Source organism: Pinus tabuliformis, chromosome 2_2 (assembly GCF_031772625.1).
Source record: "Pinus tabuliformis cultivar Carrire ecotype Pingquan chromosome 2_2, CPIR1, whole genome shotgun sequence".
In the NCBI taxonomy this organism is placed as follows: domain Eukaryota; kingdom Viridiplantae; phylum Streptophyta; class Pinopsida; order Pinales; family Pinaceae; genus Pinus; species Pinus tabuliformis.
In genome coordinates, this window is record NC_142300.1 from 1,158,546,895 (window position 1) to 1,158,568,397 (window position 21,503).

At 38.8% G+C, this 21,503-nt stretch overlaps 1 protein-coding gene across 1 annotated transcript in view; it reads right to left on the reverse strand.

Moving 5' to 3' along the window:
* Window positions 1–4,583: 4,583 nt before the first annotated feature.
* LOC149197536 (chromosome transmission fidelity-like protein) overlaps window positions 4,584–21,503 on the reverse strand; it is a 77,956-nt gene continuing 61,036 nt past the window's right edge. Inside the window, exons 2-3 of the mRNA XM_089405877.1 lie at window positions 5,137–5,356; window positions 4,584–4,911 (exon numbers count right to left, since the gene is read on the reverse strand). Of these exons, the coding sequence (XP_089262003.1) occupies window positions 4,859–4,911; window positions 5,137–5,356 (273 nt within the window). The 3' untranslated portion in view covers window positions 4,584–4,858. The remainder of the gene's footprint in view (window positions 4,912–5,136; window positions 5,357–21,503) is intronic.

The following is a 21,503-nucleotide window of genomic DNA, read 5'->3' on the forward strand; positions in this document are numbered from 1 at the left end:
TTTCAGTTTTGGTTCTCAGGCTTGTAGAACAAGAACATGTTGCAGGATTGGGAACAGCCCAATGGATCAAGCTACTAGTCTATGGTGTTATTTGGCACCTCACAGGGAGGATGCCATCCCTATTGGAGTCAATGTTAGAGTCTTATGTTATAGTAATCAAAGTCAAACTTAGTATTTGCATCATTTTGGTCAATTTGTAAAAGTGTTGCTATGATCTCATAGAGATCAAGTCCTTAGTTTTTGTGAAGAGTGTGAGATCAAGTATTTAGTGTCAATTTAGGACAGGATATATTAAAGTTTTTGAGTGATGAAAGACATCAAGTCATCGATTTCATGAAAAGTCTAGGTTTAGTAAGTCTAGGGTTAATGTGTCATCCAAGTCATGGATAAAGGTAATAGTGGGTTTGGTTTTTCATCATTGGGACAAGTTAGTGGTGTCTTCTCAATCAGTTACATAGTCAAATCAGATTGTATGTCATATCCTTGTCACCACTTGCAAGTACCAAAGGTGTAAGGTTGTTGTTGTGCTTCTCCCTTGTGTTGTGCTTGGACATTTTTAAATGTGAAAAGTCATCATTACACTTAAAGAAAGTTTTGAACTACATGGAGGGTTATAAAGACATGTTTTGGCTTTCAAAAATCCATCGAGTTCTTTATTCATCCTCCTGAGATGCCCTGGATATCAAACGAGAGCTTGTTGCATTTATACTGCAAGGGATTTGTTGCATTCCTGCTGAAAAGGTGGTGGTTTAAAGAACAGAAAGAAACTAAGGGGTCTGAAGGTCCTAAAGAGGTTGATGAAGCTCCAGACATCATCTACAATCTATTTGGCTCAATTAAAGTTGAAGGAAATGCTCAATTTCACAAATGACAAATTTGTTGTGTTTCCACTACGTTTTTTCTCAAGAAGTGTGTTGCTGATTTTTTATTGTTTTAGCAGTCAACTTCAAGATTAGTTTTTGACAAAATGGAGATGAATTTTGAAAAACCAAAAGAGGTTTTTGTCAAACACGAGCTAAATAACAAAAACCCTCCTTCAATTTCTTCACAGGGGTAATGACTCTTTACAACCTATTTTTTAGATTTTGTCATTTCCTGTTTTAGTCATGATCTTTGGGTGCAGATTCTGAGCTGGAGAAAATTTTCGAAAACTGAGAAGTTTCTCTCAAGCACAAGCTTGTCTACAAAAATATCCTTCAACTTTGTAACAATTGTCATGATTCAAGAGATATGATCTAATCTTTGACCCCTATTTTCCATAATTTGATCCCTAAATCTTCATGTAACTAACTCTATCTTTGGGGAAATGGTTGAACTCAACCTCCTTAGCTTGGGAAATAGTTTTTCCTTTATATTTTGTAAATTTCTATGAGAAGTGAGTTGGTGTGTGATAAAGAAAAGACATTGTGCAGCTCTATTTAAAAATTTCAATGAATGATAAAGGTCGAAGTCTACTTGTTCAAGGATTCCTGTGTCAATGATTTATGGTGATGTTTATCTCTTGTTTGTGTTTTTGTTTATCTTCTGTTATGGCCATGCTTAAATGTTATGTCTTCAGTGCTTGGTTAAACAAATTTATTTCAGAATTCAGTTTCAAGTGCTCTGTTGTAAGTAACTAAACATTTTAGTGTTTTTCCTCCACCATAATATTTAAAATTCATCATCTAAATGTTTGAGATATTATAAATTTCATTATTCCTCTACTCACCTCTCTACAACGAAATTTGACAAAGACACCATAAAGGATTGCCTACCTTGCCCCTGTCTAAGGATTCTTCATTTTCCCATCATAGCACTGAAAATCTTTAGCTTAATTTGACTCCATGCCCAATGGATTTTCCCTCTCCCCTACCATCAAACTATTAAAATTATTCTACCTTGATCTATAGACCTAGCCTAAGATCCAGAAGATTTCACAAGAGAGAGCCCTCTCTGGGTTTGGAAGGGCTAGCTTCCAACCCTAAAGATTGGTTTGTGGTTACCTTTGGGTTCCTCTCCTCAGCCTGGAGGAATTACAAAGTGCTAACATAAAGCATGGGTTTCGTGCTTGGGTCATCATGTTTTTTAGATCAAAGTCCCCATTGAAGACTTATAAGTTTTATATTAAGCTATTGTACATTTTATGAGACCTTTCTTGGGCTTTTGAATCATGTAAAAAGATTATTATTTAGCAAAATAGGTCATTTGTCACCTCCACACCAAGTCGACCCTTACCTAATCAAGTCGGCCTACATGAAGGTAATTTGAACCCCATAAAAGGCTATATATACAGTGCAGTTCAATTCATTTGGAGCACTCTTTCACACAAGTTCAATATCCAAAAGGAGGAAGAATTGTTGGGAAAGCCAAGATCAAAGTTTTTGAGCCATTTATCTCTCACACGTGTGAATTTACTGGGCTACTGCTGGAAGATCTAAGTCTCTACTACTGCATCAGAGTTGTTGTTTCCATATCGAAGTTGTTGTTGTCAGGTTGAAGTTGTTGATAGGTCGAAGTTGTTGTTGAAGAGTTACCATTTGCATAAGAAGGGAAGGGTTGACTTGGTTGTTAAAGGGAGTCTGTGTCTAGGTCAAAGAGTCGTGGATTATCTCATGAAACTATTGAAGGAAGAGTTGTTGACTGGATTTTCCCCCAGATAGGGGTTTTTCCCTGGCTGTCTACCTATATCTGATGTCTTTGATCTTCATGCTTTGGTTTTAGTGATTGCTTGATGAACTAAGATAAAAGAAACATACAAGAAAGTTAATAAAAACATAAGAATATCACAAGTAATTATCAAGATAAAGAAAACCTTTCTGCCTTTCTAATTTTCTAACATGGAATTAGAGCTAAGTTGAAAAAGAAGGAAAAAGGCAGCATGAAGATCTATTGAAAAGGGAATAAGGAGTTTTTAAAGGTTGAATAAGGGTCATCAATGAAAAGGATCATATAAGAAAACAAGCCTACTATCTTCAAAAACAATGTCTAACTCATTAAAAGGAAAAACAAATTAGAAGAAGCCTCAAATTACAGGGCATGGAAAAAGAGGATAGGTCTCACCCTCAAAAAGGATAAAGTCTTGGATCTATTCAAAGGTAAAGTAAAGAAGCCAACAAATGAATCAAGTGATGTAGATAAAGCAAATTTTAGAGAGTCGGAAATATTGGCCATCATGTTTTTAGGTCAAAGTCTCCATTGAAGACTTATAGGTTTTATATTAAGTCATTAAAGTCATCGTACATTTTATGAAACCCTTCTTGGGCTTTTGAATCATGTAAAAAGAATTATTATTGAGAAAAATAGGTCATTTGTCACCTCCACACCAAGTCGGCCCTTTCCTGATCAAGTTGGCCTTCATTAAGGTAATTTGAACCTCGGAAAACGCTATATATACAATGCAGTTCAATACATTTGGAGCACTCTCTCTCACACAAGTTCGATATCCAAAAGGAGGTAACAAAAAAGTGTGAAGTTGAAAAAGGACGAAGAATTGTTGGGAAAGCCAAGATCAAAGTTTTTGGGTCATCTATCTCTCACACGTGTGAATTTACTAGGCTACTGCTGGCAGATCGAAGTCTCTACTGCTGCATCAAAGTTGTTGCTGTCAATTGCTGTCAGATCGAAGTTGTTGTTGCTAGGTCGAAGTTGTTGTTGTCAAGTCGAAGTTGTTGCTGAAGGGTTACCATTTGCAAAAGAAGGGAAGTGCTGACTTGGTGTTTGGAAGAAGTCGGTGTCTAAGTCAAAAAGTCTTGGATTATCTAGTGAAACTATTGAAGGAAAAGTTGTTGATTGGGTTTTCCCCTAGATAGGGGTTCTTCACTGGTTGTCTACCTATATCTGGGGTCTTTGATCTTCGTGCTTTGGTTTTGGTAATTGCTTGATGAACTAAGATAAAAGAATAATACAATAAAGCTAATAAGAACATAAGAATATCACAAGTAATTATCAAGATAAAGAAAATATTTCTGCCTTTCTGATTTTCTAACACATTTAACCACTTATATACCCCCATTACAAATAGTTGTTCAACTTGCAAAAATAATTCAAAAGCATTCAACAAGCATTGCAGAAACCACCATTTTTGGCAATACTTCATATCGAAGTATTCAATTAAAGTCATCATTTTTTTTCTCTGGGATAACTGTTGATACTATCATAGTTTTCAAAATCATTTTCCCTATATAATTTAGAAGGCTCAACAAAGTATATTGTTTCCAAGCTTCGAGCAAGATTTTTTCACTTCATTTGCTAACTTCATGTTCATGGATAATAGAAAGTGGAACAAATTGTCAGCAACGGAAATCTCATTGTCATTTATTAAGAGATTGCAATAAGAAGACATCACAAAGACAACCACTACAAAGCACATTGGCACCTTTAAATGATGTTATAGTACTGAAGCAAGGGAGGATGCTATCACATCAACCTGGGGACCTGCACCCTAAATCGAGCTTCTGGATTGGCAAAGCTTTCAGTTAGTATAATAGTAATAAGCCATCCCTGTCTCAATTTTGTTGTCAATGTAGTTTCTCGTTAGAAATTTACTCAAAACCCTACCATATTTGGCAGTTGCAATATTGCAGAAACACATATAACCAATGATGTAAAACATAGTGGCCGTTCATCAAACTTAATCTCAGCAATGATAAAATATTGGATCATAATCTAAATCAGCGTATCCACAAATTGAAACATTATGTGTAAATATTTATTGGATGAAAATTGACAAGATTTGTTCAGCCCCACAAGAGCCAATTTTAAATCCTAATGCTCTTATGGTTTACGTCTCATTGCAAGCATTAACTTAGAGCAGAGAACTAATATATCAATCTTAATAAAATTGCTACCCGACCTCGACTGTTGCATTTGAGTGACATTATTAACCGGCTAAAGCATCCAATGTTCTGACCTTTTTCTCCTTCACTTCAGGCTCTGCATAAAGCATACTCAGGACGAGTTAAAAGGGGCAATAGGCTTGATGTAAATAGAATGGAAATGTAGTATAATAAAAAAATAAGGTCAACAACAGCAGAAAAGACCTGAAAATACATGTTAAATCTGTGAATCTGTATCAACATGATGCTAAAATATTTGCAAGGAAAATACCATTCAATTGAAGTACAGTCAAATTCATGAAGTATAGTTTTAGCAAAATACTTGATATCAGTGCCTTCGGCCTTGTCTTGAAGAGAATTCTCTGCTTAATGATGCCCACAACTTCCAATTCTACTTTTGAACTCTTGGTTTCAGGGATGTTTAAATGAGATTCCACGACCACCCTATCAGAATTCTTTTTTCTCAGAACTAGTAGTGGTTTCTTCAGAGGAACCTTCTTTCCTTCTAGTTGATGATATCCCACAGTGAATAGATACTTGTCCTGAGACATCAGGATAACGATGAGAATAAAAAGTCTAATTAAAGGTTTTAATATTACGTTCAATGAAACCAAGATTAAATAATGCAAATGACAACCCATGATTCTAATTTTTCTCAGAGAATCATTACTCTGAGCATATTTTCTATTTAGTTTCTGTTAGCCAAATAATGTAGAAAAGTAGGTGATCAGTGTCCCAAGAACATTCAGTAAGTACAGAAGACCCGGCTGGATTCCAGCATGGTGAAGATTAGGATTGCAAGATAAAAGTTTTGGTCCTTAAAGCGGCATCCATTAATGATCCTATATCCAGCATTGTATCTCATACAAGGCTTTTGTGAGTATTATGGGATTTGAGCTATGCCTTTTAAATAGATATATTTTTCTTTGTGTCTGTTCTGTTAGCCAAAAATGTAGAAAAGAAGGTAACCAGTGTCCCAAGAACATTCAGTAAGTACAGAAGACTTGGCTGGATTCCAACATGGTGAAGATTACAACTGCAACAGCAAGATAAAAATTTGGTCCTCATAGTGGCATCCATTAATGATCCTATATCCAGCATTGTATCTTGTTCAAGGCCTTCGTGAGTATTATGGGATTGGAGTTATACAGTATACCTTTTAAATAGATATACTTTTCTGTGTCTGTTCTTTCTGTGCAGTCTTATCTTTCGATTATTTCTGTAATATTCATCCTCACTAACAAGCATGTGGTAATAGAAAGTGCATGAAATCTTTTACTGATTTTAAAATATTTAACCTGAACGCGCTATTCTGATCTGTTCCCAGATTATTAACAACAAAGATAAGTTGACATTGCCATGGCTTGGTGATTGACTTGTTACCTACCATTTTGTAGGTGACATCCATAGGAGAAATTTTTTCTCCATGATGGTCCTCAACCAGCAGCCAGCAGCCCCTTGCAGCCACCAACTAGTTCGTTGTGCCATTTCTCCGCCACCTGAGCCAGCCATGTGGTCCCTCACTCATCTGTCATGATCGTATGTTTGAAGGTGGGCCTCCCGAACCTAAAGGTATGCCTTGTCATTTGGTGATTGAGTATCTTAGTTTACTTATCATGGAAACTTTTGGGCATGGATTAGTGGAGGAATTCGGCGAAAAGAGTGGACTAGGTCTGTGCTCTTGTCCCCTAGGTCTCTTTTGGATGTTAACTTTGAACTCTACCCCCGTGGGATCACTTTTATTGACCTTTGGGCTTTAGGGATGGTACCATAGTTTTAAAACTCCGACTCGGCCGAGGATCGACTCCGACTTCGACTCCGAAACGGTAATGACTCGGCCGGCTCGATTTCAATGACTCGGTCGTTGTAAAAAATACATTAAATATTTATTTTTTTATTAAAAAACATAATTTTAAAGATTTTCATTCATGTTTCCAAACACACAGCATTATAATATAGATGGAAGACAACATATGATCAAAGTAGGCTCATGAACCAATCCATTATATCAAAATGGTACCCAATGGCAATACATAGTCAATTGTCATACATGATCAAAGACTCAAAACAAAAAACACATAACCAAGGAGGCTAGAAATGGCCTCTACAACAAAAGTAAACTGTGACCAGACTCCAGTACTAGTACTACTGGCTAGTAGCTACTGCCAGAGGAGCCAAGATCATGTCGATCAATCTCTGGATCATCATCAGAGTCAAACAAGGGGCCCCATGGCTCCTCCTCATCATCATCATCTCCAACTGCAACTGTAGAAGTGGTACCACTAGCAGGCTGTGCAACTGCAGCAGATGCAAGCTGAGATAGAGTAGATATGCGGCTGCGCTTCTGTCGTGGCTGAGCAGAGGAAGCACCTACAACTGGAGTCCTTGCTGGCTGTGAGACTAAGGTTGGTGGATTGGGATCTGCATTCAACTGAACAGCATGTTCAAGTTCAACTGATGTCTCGATATCTAAATCTAAATCAAGATCCTCATCAAGATCAAACTTTGCTGGACGACTCTCCACTACCCACTCTGATGTTGGATCAATGTCTTCCAACACAATGGGATCTAAATCAGGTCTTTTGTTCAGCAAATGGTTTCGTCTGAGCCGGAGGTTGTATTGGACATAAACTAGATCATTTAACCGTTTTTTATCCAAACGGTTTCTCTTCTTTGTGTGAATCCTCTCAAAGACAGAACAATTGCGCTCACACCCAGATGCACTGCAAGTTTGACTCAAAATACGAATTGTAAACCTTTGCAATTCAGGACAATGGCCACCAAAGGCCTCCCACCATTGTGCTGCAAAAAACATAGGAGTGTAATGAGTTAGCTCAACAAAATTACAAATTATATCTAACTTTCAAATTATAAACGATTTAACAAACTTTTAAAAAAAAGTAAAACTATTAAGAATTTGAAAATTGAAATTTTTGTTTACCTGGCTCATCTGCTTCTCTTGCAATCTTTGCTAGGTTCTTCCCAAAGGTACCTGATGCATTGTTGAAGGTTGTGACCTGTCGGTGTATCTCCAGCTGATCAGACCCCAATGGGATCATGCGATCAATGCAATCAATCAGTCCATCTCTGACCTCCCCCCTTAAAGCTCATGACTCCTTAGCTTTATAATGATACCGTGGGTTCAAAAAATACCCAGGTGCATGTATAGGTCGATGGAGTTGATTGTTCCATCTTTCATCAATGATTGCCCAAATGGGCCTATACTTTGCCACTCTATAATTGTATACCGTCTTTATTTTCTCCTTTGCTTGATCCATAGCCTCATAAATGAAACCCATAGCCAACCTTTCCCCATCCACCAACTGCAACACCTTAACTAGTGGCTCAGCAAGCTTCACAATCTCTGCTGCCTTTCTCCAAAAAGTTTCTTCATAGACTTTCCTTTTCAATTCTTTGCCTTCCAGTTTGTTAGACCAATTGCTTTGATTCCATTCATCACTAGAAAACATCTTTTGCAAGTTTCTATGTTGGGAAAGCATAGATTGCAATGTCAAAAAATGTGTAGCAAATCTAGTGATGGCAGGCCTAATAATATCCTTGCCCCCAGTGTGTTTCCTCATGAGGCTCAAAATCAATGTATGACTGTAGATAAATTTTGTTATGCTTTTGGCATGATCTATAGTGTTTTTGACCCAATCTATTTTTCCAATATCCTCAAGCATGAGGTCTATGCAATGTGCAGCACATAGGGTCCAAAAGATGGTCTTGTGTTTTTCCTCTAACAGTTTACCAGCAAGAACATAGTTAGATGCATTATCTGTGATGATTTGAACAACATTAGCCACTCCCACCTCCTCAACAATCTGATCCAATAGGTTAAACAACAAGTGGCCATCTTTTACCTTATCAGATGCATCAACTGATTTTAAAAACATGGTTCCCCGTAGGCAGAAGACAAGAAAGTTTATGATGGTACGGTTTCTTTGATCAGTCCATCCATTTGACATGATGGTACATCCTATTCTTGCCCATGGGTCCTTGAACTCTTTCAAATACTCATTAATGGATTGAATTTCTTTCTACAAACGATACCCCCTTAGCTCATGCATAGTAGGGCCTTTGAAGCCTTTTCCAGCAGCATGTATGGCATCAAACATAGGCTCATAATATGGTGAACGAGCAGCATTAAAGGGGATATCAGCATCATACCACCATCTAGCTATGTACTCACAAGCAATCTCCCTCAATTCTTTCTTCCAATGGTCATCTAAAGTGGGCTGCATTTGACTTTTACTAACTTCAGGACCATGTGCATCTGATGGAGAGGAGGGAGTGAAATAACTTTTGATAGTCACATCACCATTTTTCATTCTACCCTTTCCCTTATCTTGAACAGAACCAAAAGTGGGAGGAACATATCGGAAAGGGTTGGATGTATCAGTTTGAGGGATAGAGGAAGAACCCTCAAAATCATAATGGGGGTTGGTAGCCATCATTTTTTGTATCTCCCTCTTGCTCCCAATTTCAACCTGTATGTCTCTTTGCCTAGCCTTATCATCTTTAAATTTCTCAAAGCTGGCCAACAATTGCTTCCTAATCTCCCCAATTTCTGGTGAGGTACATGGGGTAATTTGGCCTCTAATCCCTGCCAAGTGTTGTTTCAGCCTATTAATGCCCCCAGGACCTTCCTTAATTTTCCTATGGCAAAATTTGCATTGCATTTGACTATCAACCATTTCAACATATGCCCAAGCAGGATCTCTCGCTCTAGGTGCCATTTTTTGACTAGGAAATGAAAGCAAACAATCTGAAAATGAAAAAAAAAAACATTGATTCAATGTTCATTTCTTTGACAAAAACCACTCTCTAGGCTTTCTAGATATGCACCTAAAATTTAATAAGCAAAAACAGATTTATAGAGGTGAAAAAAAAATACCTCTAGGCATAAACTGCCTCCTCAAGCTTGCTCCAAGAATCAACTCCTCAATGCTGCTCCAAATGGTTGCCTAAGAAGCTCCTCACTCCAGCTACAATGCTCCCCCAAGACTCCTCACTGCTGCTCCAAAAACAAGCTCAAGAACTACTCACTAACTCTCAAAGAAGTTCTCACTCAAATGCATGAGATTGTTGTGAGAGAATGAGAGCATTTGAGTCTGTTAAATAGGGTTTGGGAGGGGGAAATGGACCCCAAATAACATTTAGCTAATTCATATAGCACCTTGGAGTCCAAACCAATCAGAAAACACCTTAAAAATTCATTAAAATAATGTTAAATTGTTGTTTTACTTGGGTTACGGGCCGTTGTTTGTGACTCGGCCGAGTCAATACGGAAACGGTCAAATCATTCAATGACTCGGCTGAGTCATGGCTGACTCGGCCAAACGAGTCGTTTCTTCAACCGAGTCAATCCTGAGGGCAATGAAACGGATCAACTCGACCGTTTCTGTTTCGAAACGACCGAATTTTAAAACTATGGATGGTACTACATGGGAAACCCTGATTTTGGTTGCGTGGTCCCGCTTCCCAATCCATATATATCATTCCCCTTCCGCTCATTATAACCCCATTCATCATATCTTCCCCCTGGGTCCACATCCTACACTAGGTCCACAAAGAGTCAACCAACCCCTCCGCTTTGCCCACACCTTGGGTCGAGCTTGGAACGATGCCCGGAGGTTGATGCAGCTGAAAAGAAAAATAAAAAGCATAATTGGCCACATTCAACAAGAAATTGTACCACAAAATGCAAAAGATGGTCAAAACAAAAACATTTATCACGTGGGCAAAAGCCAATACATGAGCTTTACCCCATTCCATGGCTATCACCCAGGTTCCTATAGGCCCTAGATGAGTCTCCTCTATCATTCAAGAACTCACGATTGTCCCAACCCTTGGTGGGCAATGAACTACCCCACCTTAAAGGGGGTATCCATTGTTATACTTTGCACGTCACACTCTCATCCCATTGAGCCTCGAGCAGTTAATCAAAGAAAAATCATAAAAGGCAAAAGGCATATGAAGAAGGATGGAAAAATCAAGGCTCGGGTAACTCATGTACCATGATTGCTCCCTCCTACACGTTATTTACCCAAGTATGGGATTCCCTTTTATTAGTTGTTCTTGTACCATGGCATGTGACCCAAGATTTCCCCTTCATCCCCTACTCCATTCCATCACTTTATCACATGCCACCATCATTTGAAGGATGTACCATGGACATACCACTCCTTTTAGAGGCAGAAACCACCTAATAGGGTGCTTGGTTAACCCCCCCTTGGAACTTGGAGACGTTAGCACATACCAAAGCCCACTATGGAAGGGCATGCCATTATGAAGTGCCCACCTGTTTTCCATGGTTTTGTAAACTCCTTTACTTGATTTCTCTAATGACTTGGTACATTGGAAGGCAAGGGGACGCATTGGCCTCCATTTTGGGTTTAGTCTCTCCCTATACAGGGTCCTAACCCTCTAAAGGGCTACATTGGCATATGTAGGGTGTGCGTAGAGAGCCATGGGCATCCACAGCAGCAGACAATGTTTCATGGATCCCCAGAGTCATTCAAAGATTGCTCATGGTTCACCTATTGGACAAAGAAGATGCACCTGGTTTACCATGCCCAGCTGGCTCCACAGTTACACCATACACTTGGCAGATGGTCTGGGATCTATATGATGATGTGGCATCACTTATACCATCATCTTAGCCTTTGCAGATGGTCTATAGGCATCTTCAATCTGTTTGGAGACCCATGAGGACACTTGTGTACCCCCACATCCATTTGGGAGCACCACAGGTTTATTACTTGGAGAACAACGGTCCAACCCCTTGTCCACTGCTTTTGAGAGTCCTATTTCACATGATGGCACCCATGGACTTCAATAGGCCTCCTATAAGGCCCAACGACACATGTTATTGATCATCGACCCTCTTGAGAGGCTTACTCCTTTGTTATTGAGCTAGTTTGGTGGGCTTGTCACCAAAAGTTAGTGTTATTATGCACATTATTTTATTCCAAGGGCTAATTAGGCCTAATTAGCTAAATCGAATTCATTAAGAAGTGTATAAATAGAAGTGTGATGGAATCATTTGATTATCATCACTTGGATTGGAACATATCTACATGTGAGATTTTCGCTATCTTATGAGGATGAGATTTTTGGGATGAATGGATGAATTTCAATGTTTGGTTAATCTTTTTTGTCTTGGAGCTTCTATGATTGGCATATCTTGGTGATTGGATATATTCTTCTTACATGTAAGTACTATGTTAATGTTATTTTGATTCTTTATGTTGTTGCATTCATGATATTGGGATTTTCGCTATTTTAGGGTTAATTTGTTGCTTTTCTTGGAACGAAATTGTGGAAATTGAATCTCTAAATAGTGATGTATCATGTACAGGGCATGTTTGAATGAATGAATGTTCCTAGAGACATTTTGTCTTGACAAGTCACCACATATTGTTGAACGAAGTATAAAGACCTTGAAGCTCCTTCCATTAAGCCCTAGTGCCCAACGAAGTTGCTTTTTAGCCCTCCTTGACAAGTGAAAATAAATCCAAACTCTAAATCTTCCATGACTCCATTTCTCCCAAAGGAATAGGCACTGGTTCTGCATAGGTATCACCATAAATCATATTCCTTATCACCTCTCCTTCCTTTTTCTAGGCTTAAACTCCATAGGTCACCTAGGGCATTAATTACCTCATAATCTAGCTATCCAAACACTTCAATTTTTGGTTCACAATTGCGTTGGTGTGTCTCCTAGAAGCCCTCCAAATTTTAAGCAATTCCGACAGCGGGATCTTGAAATATTGCAATCCCTAGCTTGGGGACTATTTCTTGCCCTAGGATTCCCTTGGCTAATGACCTCACTGAGATCATTGTATTAACTATTAAGATTGTTGAAAATTCCTTCCTTGATCTCTTTCTCCTCCTCAATTAGGTCAAGCATACCCGTGATTGATCAACTCCACCCCCTTGACCTAATTGTGGGTCCACTTGGTCCCGTGTAGTCCCGCAACCTGTTAAAGACAACTTCACAAAGACCCCTTGGAATCCAAGTTTCCACAAAGATTTCTTGGACTAGGCCCCTCCATTACAAGTCTTCTTTGCAAACCCTAGCCCTTGAAATCCCTTGCTTTTCAGGCAAGCAAACCACAATTTGAGTCTCTCTTGTGAATAGGCCTTTGGGAATCACTCTTTCTCCCTTTACTGACTCATTTATTTAGTGATTCCCTTCATACCTGGTCTCCTCCCATCGGTGAAAGTCCGTAAAAAGTAGGGAACTCTAGCTGAGGTGACAGTGGGCTATTGCCCCATTGTTGCCCTTGACCTAGCAGTTGCCCCTCCAAGATCTCTTTCTAGGACCCCTGCTAGTTTGAGAGGTAACATGACCAAGGTCAATTTCAAGTCATCTTGATGCCTCAACCATTCCATTCAACATTGACACAACAAGTGAACTTGTGAACAAAGCATCCAACCAACAGCAAGCTCAGTCATTATGACAGTGACAGGCGTTAGTGTCAGAGGTAGTAACAGAGGTTGTTATTTCTAATTGTAATCAACTTCTTGCAATTGAAAGCTGGTCTAACTCAGTAACAACCTAATCATATAAATCTAATCCTTCACTCCAGTGGAAGCGGTTTGATATCTTGGATGGTCTTCAAATCTAATCTCAAATCATCTAAAAACACTCTCAACTGAGGTTCAAAAAAATTTAGCTTAGAAATAGATAGGCAATAGAAGATTAGAATTCAAACACGTGGTTCTCGGAATTGTAATTCCTACCTTGTAGATTTTATATTCAATTGAAAAGCTTGTGCAGCTGAGAGAACCTGAGCTCTGTCATTATACATCAGATTCTATCACTCAATTGCATTTTTTCTTTGTTTTCCTGCAAATGGTTCTTTTCGACCATATTGGTTTGATGTGAGTGTTGAATCTGCCAAGAACACACACGCACTCTTCCCGAACTATGTATCGACTCAACCCACCAAGGTTGAAGCATAGACTGCAATATCAGAAGCCAATATTGGCCAAATTTGACCACCCATCTACTATCAAAGCCCAATCCTATTACATCAGATCATTCTGTTATCAGAACCCACCAAGGTTCAGATCAGTCGGTATCCGAACAGGTTTTGAAATCAGCAGATTACATAACATTGTGAAATAAATGGCCTGGAAACGAAGTTATTACTTTGAAACTAGAGACCAACCCATGAAGCCAGAGACACCTGGTAACAGAATGCTGCGAGGAAGCATCAACCCCCCAGAAATCGTATCTAAGCTTGAAGAGATGTTCCCCAGAGAAAATGAAAATATTGAGAGCCAAGTTTATTAAGACTACAATAGAATTTCATGGACATGCAAACCTTTGTTGAAGATAAATTCAATCGATGGATGCACTTGACATTGCTGAATTTTAGCAAATGTATCTAACCACTATTCGATGGCCACAAGCAATATAGTGATTATTTTTTCTAATGATATCTCTATCCCCCTAGTCCAGTAGACAGTAGTAGTCATAACTGTGAATAAGCTTTTCGAATGAAGACCATAATCAAAAGTGACCCACTCAATGGTGATCTTGATGATCATTTGTTCTAGTTTAGGTTCTACCTCCATAGTCCAGCTGACACTGCTAGTCCTAACCACTGAATAATACTTTTAGAGCAAAGGCCAAAGTTAAAAATCCCCTTTCAGTGGCAATCTTGATGATGACAAACTCAACAACTGGCTAAGGCAACCTGAGACATATTTCAGCATACAAGGTTATATTGACCTACAAAGTATTGCATTTTGCCAAGTTGAAAATATCCAGAAGAACCCTATTGTTGTGGGATGGTTTTAATGAGCGATAACAAGAAGGTGAACTACCCATCATTAGTTGGCAGGAATTACAGCTAATTGTGAGGCAAAAATGCCATCTTATAGTGTAAAGGCGCAACCTAAAGAACACATACCGGCATGGCAAAATTCAGGCAAAGAATGTTGGAATACAGCCAAGGTTTTCATCAATACATTACAAAATTGACATTAATTGGCAATCAAGAACAAATCATGCTGAAATACATCCATTGACAACTCCACACACTAATCTAGAAATGAAACCAAGAAAAGTAAGGGAAAGAGGAACCACATTTGAAATCAACACGTGTTGACTGACGTCCACAAGTCAACCCATCTAATCAAGTTGACTAGTGCAAACAACTTGACAATGAGGCCAAAAGTCCTAACACTATAAACAAATCAAGCATAATCAAAAAACTCATTTATACGTGCATCCTACGAAGAAACCAACTAAATCCCTAGAGACACGAGTTGTCAAAGAATTGATGAAGACTCATGTTTTTAGTGAAGAGCAACCCAACAGAACAAGCACTCAACCAAAGTAAGCAATTATTTAAGATAAAAATCCAAGTCAAGAAGATGTTTATACCATATATTGTCAACCCTTGAAGTTATAAGAATTTGACTCTGATGTCCACAAGCTAACCCATCCAATCAAGTTGACTAGTGAAAACAACTTGACAAAGAGGCCAAAATTCCTAACACTGTAAACAAATCAACCATGATCAAAAAAATCATTTATATGTGAATCCTAAGAAGAAACCAACTAAATCCCCAGAGACACAAGTTGTCAAAGAATTGAAGAAGACTCCTCAAAAAGGAATTGATGCTAGCAAGAAGCTTATGTTTTTACATTTTAGTGAAGAACAACCCAACCGAACAACCACTCAACCAAAGTAAGCAATTATTTATGGTAAAAATCCAAGTCAAGAAGATGTTTATACCATATATTGTCAACCCTTGAAGTTAGAAGAATTTGATTGTAGAAACTTGAGTGAAGCAATTTAACCTAGAGACAACACCGCATTAGAGCCCATACTCCTTGGATTGGCTACACAAAGATGCAAACATGTCCATCACCATGAAGTGTCCATGGATTCTCGACCATGCCCATGGATGTTCAAGATACACATCCAAGACAACAAGATGGTGCTACCAGGTATTACTGACCCTAGAAGTTACAAGAACTTGATTGTAGAAACATGAATTAAACAATTTAACCTAGAAACAACACCACAGGAAAACCCGTATTCTTTGAAATGGTTATGCAAACACAACATTTTCCATCCCAAAAAGTGTGAATTTTGAATCTCAAGCATGCCCAAATATGCTAGCAATCAAGTGTGATGTAGTTTCACTTGAAGTCAATGAGGTTGTGTTTAGAAGCCCATACCCATAGGATCAACATGTCAAATTTAAGCAAATACTAAATTAATACAAGTTCATGAAAGATGGTAAGAGATTGTACTTGATTTGAGAAAGAAATAAAAAAAACTCAATAACTCTTATTATAACTACATAACCTAAGAGTTAATTGATGTTTACCAAAAATTAGTTTTGTTAGAGATCAAATCATATGAAGCTCGACCTATAAACTTCAAATTGTTAATGGCTAAGACTAGAAAATACGATTGATTGTCTACAACATCTATTGAAGTGATGATGATGCACAAGGAACCAACTAGGCTACCTCCAATATGAGCAATTGAGAATACCATCGATCTACAACATAATGAAGTAGAATTGAATAAAGATTACATTGAAGCTCAATATTATAGATTTCAAAAATCAAAGGATAGCAACATGAGATGATCAATAAAGGACATGTTTGTTACCAATCAAACCTTTATTTTTTGTGATAAAAGTCCTAAAGAACATGTTGACCTCTACTGGTCAACTACCCATGCAGTACACCCCCCTTTTTTGTGCAAAAAGGGGCAACACCTGATCAGCGTGTCCGTGCCATCCTGCAGTCATCAGCAGCTTAATCATTTTGATTGTAAACCCAGTCTGCATGTATGAATTGTAAATAATCTTAGCAGACATGAGTCGTGTATGTGTATTGCCTAGGTGGACCTAATTTTCTAGTGGTAATCTACGTCCCGGAAGGTTTTTCGTCTCACCGATCCATGGATCGGCAGAGTTTTCCTTCAAACCTGACCCCAAAGCCGGGATGGATTTTGTCATTAGAACTTTAGGAGAATCCTAGTGTGTTGATCTGCTAGATTATAATTGTATCGCAGAACTGGGTGTTTTGTGAGGGTCTGTATTAAGTGGGTTTGTCCCCTTGAGATGTAAATTGTAAAAAGTCATCATGAAATGTGTCTTGAGGGTTGAAAATGTTTTAAATCCCTCGTGAGTCCTAAGTCCTAGGTCCTAGGTGATGTTTCCGAAGGCTGAGTTCGATGATCCATTTAAAAAATGAAATAAAATAAATAAAATAAATAAAAATTAAGAAATTTTAAAATTTTAAAAATGAAATAAATAAATAAAATAATAAAAAATTAAAAAAATAAAGCAAAAACCCTAACTAATAAAATAATAATATTTTAAGTGAATAAATCGACGTATGAGATCAAGAGATGTCTTGATCCTCATCAACGGTCGAGATCATCTCTACATGGATCACTCGAACTAGCCATTGGATCATTTCCTTTAAATAGGGTGCTAGGGGTCATTTCAGATCATGAGATCTGTGAGTCTTAGACTGAAGAAGCTCTCTTGTAAATCTGTTTCTGGTTAATAAAAGAAGACTTTGGGGTCCATATCTTGCTGGTGTTACTCTCTTGAAATGTTGTGAGATTGTTTAATTTTCTGCATATGTTATTTTCAGCCATTAATAATAGCTCTTTTGTAGAGTATTGTGAGCACAGGTATCTTGTTCACTTGCTAGGGTTTGGGTGTTGTTAGGGTTTCTAAAGTAATGGCAGGTATCTCCATTACTTCCTGAGATCTAGCAGCATTTTTGCCCTCTTTACTGATGGTGGTTTTGAGCTGTGCAGAAAACATTTTCTGAAGGAAATTTGTGGGCGTTTGGGGAAGTTCTCGGCTGAACCAGCCAACTCCGACAAGCATTTTTTGCTGAGCCCAGTTGGATTTGATCCTGGGTCTATCATTCGGTTTATTTTTCTAATTTGCATGAGAGATTTTCTGAAGTTCTTCACAGCAATGTTTTACAACTCTGACTCCGACTCCGACTCGGTAATGACTCGGCCGGCTCGATTTCAATGACTCGGTCGTTGTAAAAAATACATTAAATATTTATTTTTTTTATAAAAAAACATAACTTTAAATATTTTAAACATAATTTTAAAGATTTTCATTCATGTTTCCAAACACACAACATTATAATATAGATGGAAGACAACATATGATCAAAGTAGGCTCATGAACCAATCCTTTATATCAAAATGGTACCCAATGGCAATACATAGTCAACTGTCATACATGATCAAAGACTCAAAACAAAATACAAATAACCAAGGAGGCTAGAAATGGCCTCTACAAGAAAAGTAAACTGTGATGGTGACCAGACTCCAATACTAGTACTACTGGCTAGTAGCTACTGCCAGAGGAGCCAAGATCATCTCGACCAATCTCTGGATCATCATCATCAGAGTCAGACAAGGGGCCCCATGCCTCCTCCTCATCATCATCGTCTCCAACTGCAACTGTAGAAGTGGTGCCAGTACCACTAGCAGGTTGTGCAGCAGATGCAAGCTGAGATAGAGTAGATATGCGGCTGCGCTTCTGTCGTGGCTGAGCAGAGGAAGCACCTACAACTGGAGTCCTACTCCTTGCTGGCTGTGAGACTGAGGCTGGTGGATCGGGATCTGCATTCAACTGAACAGGCTGAAGTTGATGTTCCAGTTCAAGTTCATCAAGATCCTCATCAGGATCAAACTCTGGTGCACGACTCTCCACTACCCAATCTGATGTTGGATCAATGTCTTCCAACACAATGGGATCTGAATCAGGTCTTTTGTTCAGCAATTGGTTCCGTCTGAGCCGAAGGTTGTATTGGACAAAAACTAGATCATTCAACCGTTTTTGCTCCAAACGGTTTCTCTTCTTTGTGTGAATCCTCTCAAAGACAGACCAATTGCGCTCACACCCAGATGCACTGCAAGTTTGACTCAAAATACGGATTGCAAACTTTTGCAATTGAGGGCACTGGCCACCAAAGGCCTCCCACCATTGTGCTGCAAAAAACATAGGAGTGTAATGAATTATGAGTTAGATGAAGGCTGAAGCTCAACAAAATTACAAATTATATCTAACTTTCAAATTATAAATGATTTAACAAACTTTAGTCTTTAATAAAAAAAGTAAAACTGTAAAACCATTAAGAAATTGAAAATTGAAATTTTTGTTTACCTGGCTCATCTGCTTCTCTTGCAATCTTTGCTAGGTTCTTCCCAAAGGTACCTGTTGCATTGCTGAAGGCTGTGACCTGTTGATGTATCTGCAGCTGATCAGACTCCGATGGGATCATGCGTTCAATGCAATCAACCAATCCATCTCTGACCTCCCCCCTCAAAGCTCCTGACTCCTTAGCTTTATAATGATACCGTGGGTTCAAAAAATACCCAGCTGCATGTATAGGGCGATGGAGTTGATTGTTCCATCTTTCATCAATGATTGCCCAAATGGGCCCATACTTTGCCACTCTATCCTTGTATGCTGTCTTTATTTGCTCCTTTGCTTGATCCATAGCCTCATAAATGAAGCCCATAGCCAACCTTTCCCCATCCACCAACCGCAACACCTTAACTAGTGGCTCAGCAAGCTTCACAATCTCTGCTGCCTTTCTCCAAAAAGTTTCATCATGGACTTTCCTTTTCAATTCTCTGCCTTCTGGTTTGTTAGACCAATTGCTTTGATTCCATTCATCACTGGAAAACATCTTTTGCAAGTTTCTATGTTGGGAAAGCATAGATTGCAATGTCAAAAAATGTGTAGCAAATCTAGTGATGGCAGGCCTAATAATATCCTTGCCTCCAGTGTGTTTCCTCATGAGACTCAAAACCAGTGTATGATTGTAGATAAATTTTGTTATGCTTTTGGCATTATCTACAGTGTTTCTGACCCAATCTAATTTTCCAATATCCTCAAGCATGAGGTCTATGCAATGTGCAGCGCATGGGGTCCAAAAGATGGTCTTGTGTTTTTCCTCTAACAGTTTACCAGCAAGAACATAGTTAGAGGCATTGTCTGTGATAATTTGAACAACATTAGCCACCCCCACATCCTCAATAACCTCATCCAATAGCTGAAACAACAAGTGGCCATCTTTTAACTTATCAGATGCATCAACTGATTTTAAAAACATGGTTCCCTGTGGGCAGAAGACAAGAAAGTTTATGATGGTACGGTTTCTTTGATCAGTCCATCCATCTGACATGATGGTACACCCTGTTCTTGCCCATGAGTCCCTGAACTCTTGCAAATACTCATTAATGGATTGAATTTCTTTCTGCAAACGAAACCCCCTTAGCTCTTGCATAGTAGGGCCTTTGAAGCCTTTTCCAGCAGCATGTATGGCATCAAACATAGGCTCATAATATGGTGAACGAGCAGCATTAAAGGGGATATCAGCATCATACCACCATCTAGCTATGTAGTCACAAGCAGTCTCCCTCAATTCTTTCTTCCAATGGTCATCTAAAGTGGGCTGAATTTGACCTTTACTAACTTCAGGACCATGTGCATCTGATGGAGAGGAGGGAGTGAAATAACTTTTGATAGTCACATCACCCTTCATTCTACCCTTTCCCTTATCTTGAACAGAACCAAAAGAGGGAGGAACATAACGGAAAGGGTTGGATGCCTCAGTTTGAGGGATAGAGGAAGAACCCTCAAAATCATAGTGGGGGTTGGTAGCCATCATTCTTTGTATCTCCCTCTTCCTCCCAATTTCAGCCTGTATCTCTTGTTGCCTAGCCTTATCTTCTTTAAATTTTTCAAAGCTGGCCAACAAATTCTTTCTAATCTCCTCAATTTCATCAGAGGGACATGCGGTAATCTGGCCTTTAATCCCTGCCAAGTGTTGTTTCAGCCTATGAATCCCCCCAGGACCTTCCTTAATTTTCCTATGGCAAAACTTGCAATGCATCTGACTATCAACCATTTCAACATATGCCCAAGCAGGATCTTTTGCTCTAGGTGCCATTTTTTGACTAGGAAAACAATCTGAAAATGAAAAAAAAAAAAAAATGATTCAATGTTCATTTATTTGACAAAAAACACTCTCTAAGCTTTCTTGATATGCACCTAAAATTTACTAAGCAAAAACAGATTTATAGAGGTGGAAAAAAATACCTCCAGGCACAAACTGCCTCCTCAAGCTTGCTCCAAAAATCAGCTCCTCAATGCTGCTCCAAATGGCTGCCCAAGAAGCTCCTCACTCCAGCTACAATACTCCTCCAAGACTCCTCACTGCTGCTCCAAAACAAGCTCAAGAACTGCTCACTAATTCTCAAAGAAGACTCTCACTCAAATGCATAAGACTGCTGTGAGATCATGAGAGCATTTGGCTGTCTTAAATAGGGTTTGGGAGGGGGAAATGGACCCCAAAAGCATTTAACAATTTACCATTACCCTTTGGAATCCATAAACTGAATTGCACTTTACCAAAAATCACAAAAAAAGTTAATTTTTTTCATCTTTAACGCTGCCCAGCCGTTGGTTCTTTGACTCGGCCGAGTCAATACGGACCCGGCCGGGTTGACCGAGTCAACTATGACTCGGCCGAGTCATTGGATGACTCGGCCGAGTCATTGGATGACTCGGTCAACCGAGCCGGGTTGCTGGCCGGGTCATAAAAAAATGGTGCTGGCTCGGTTCGAAACGGCCGTTTCCGAGTTGACTCGG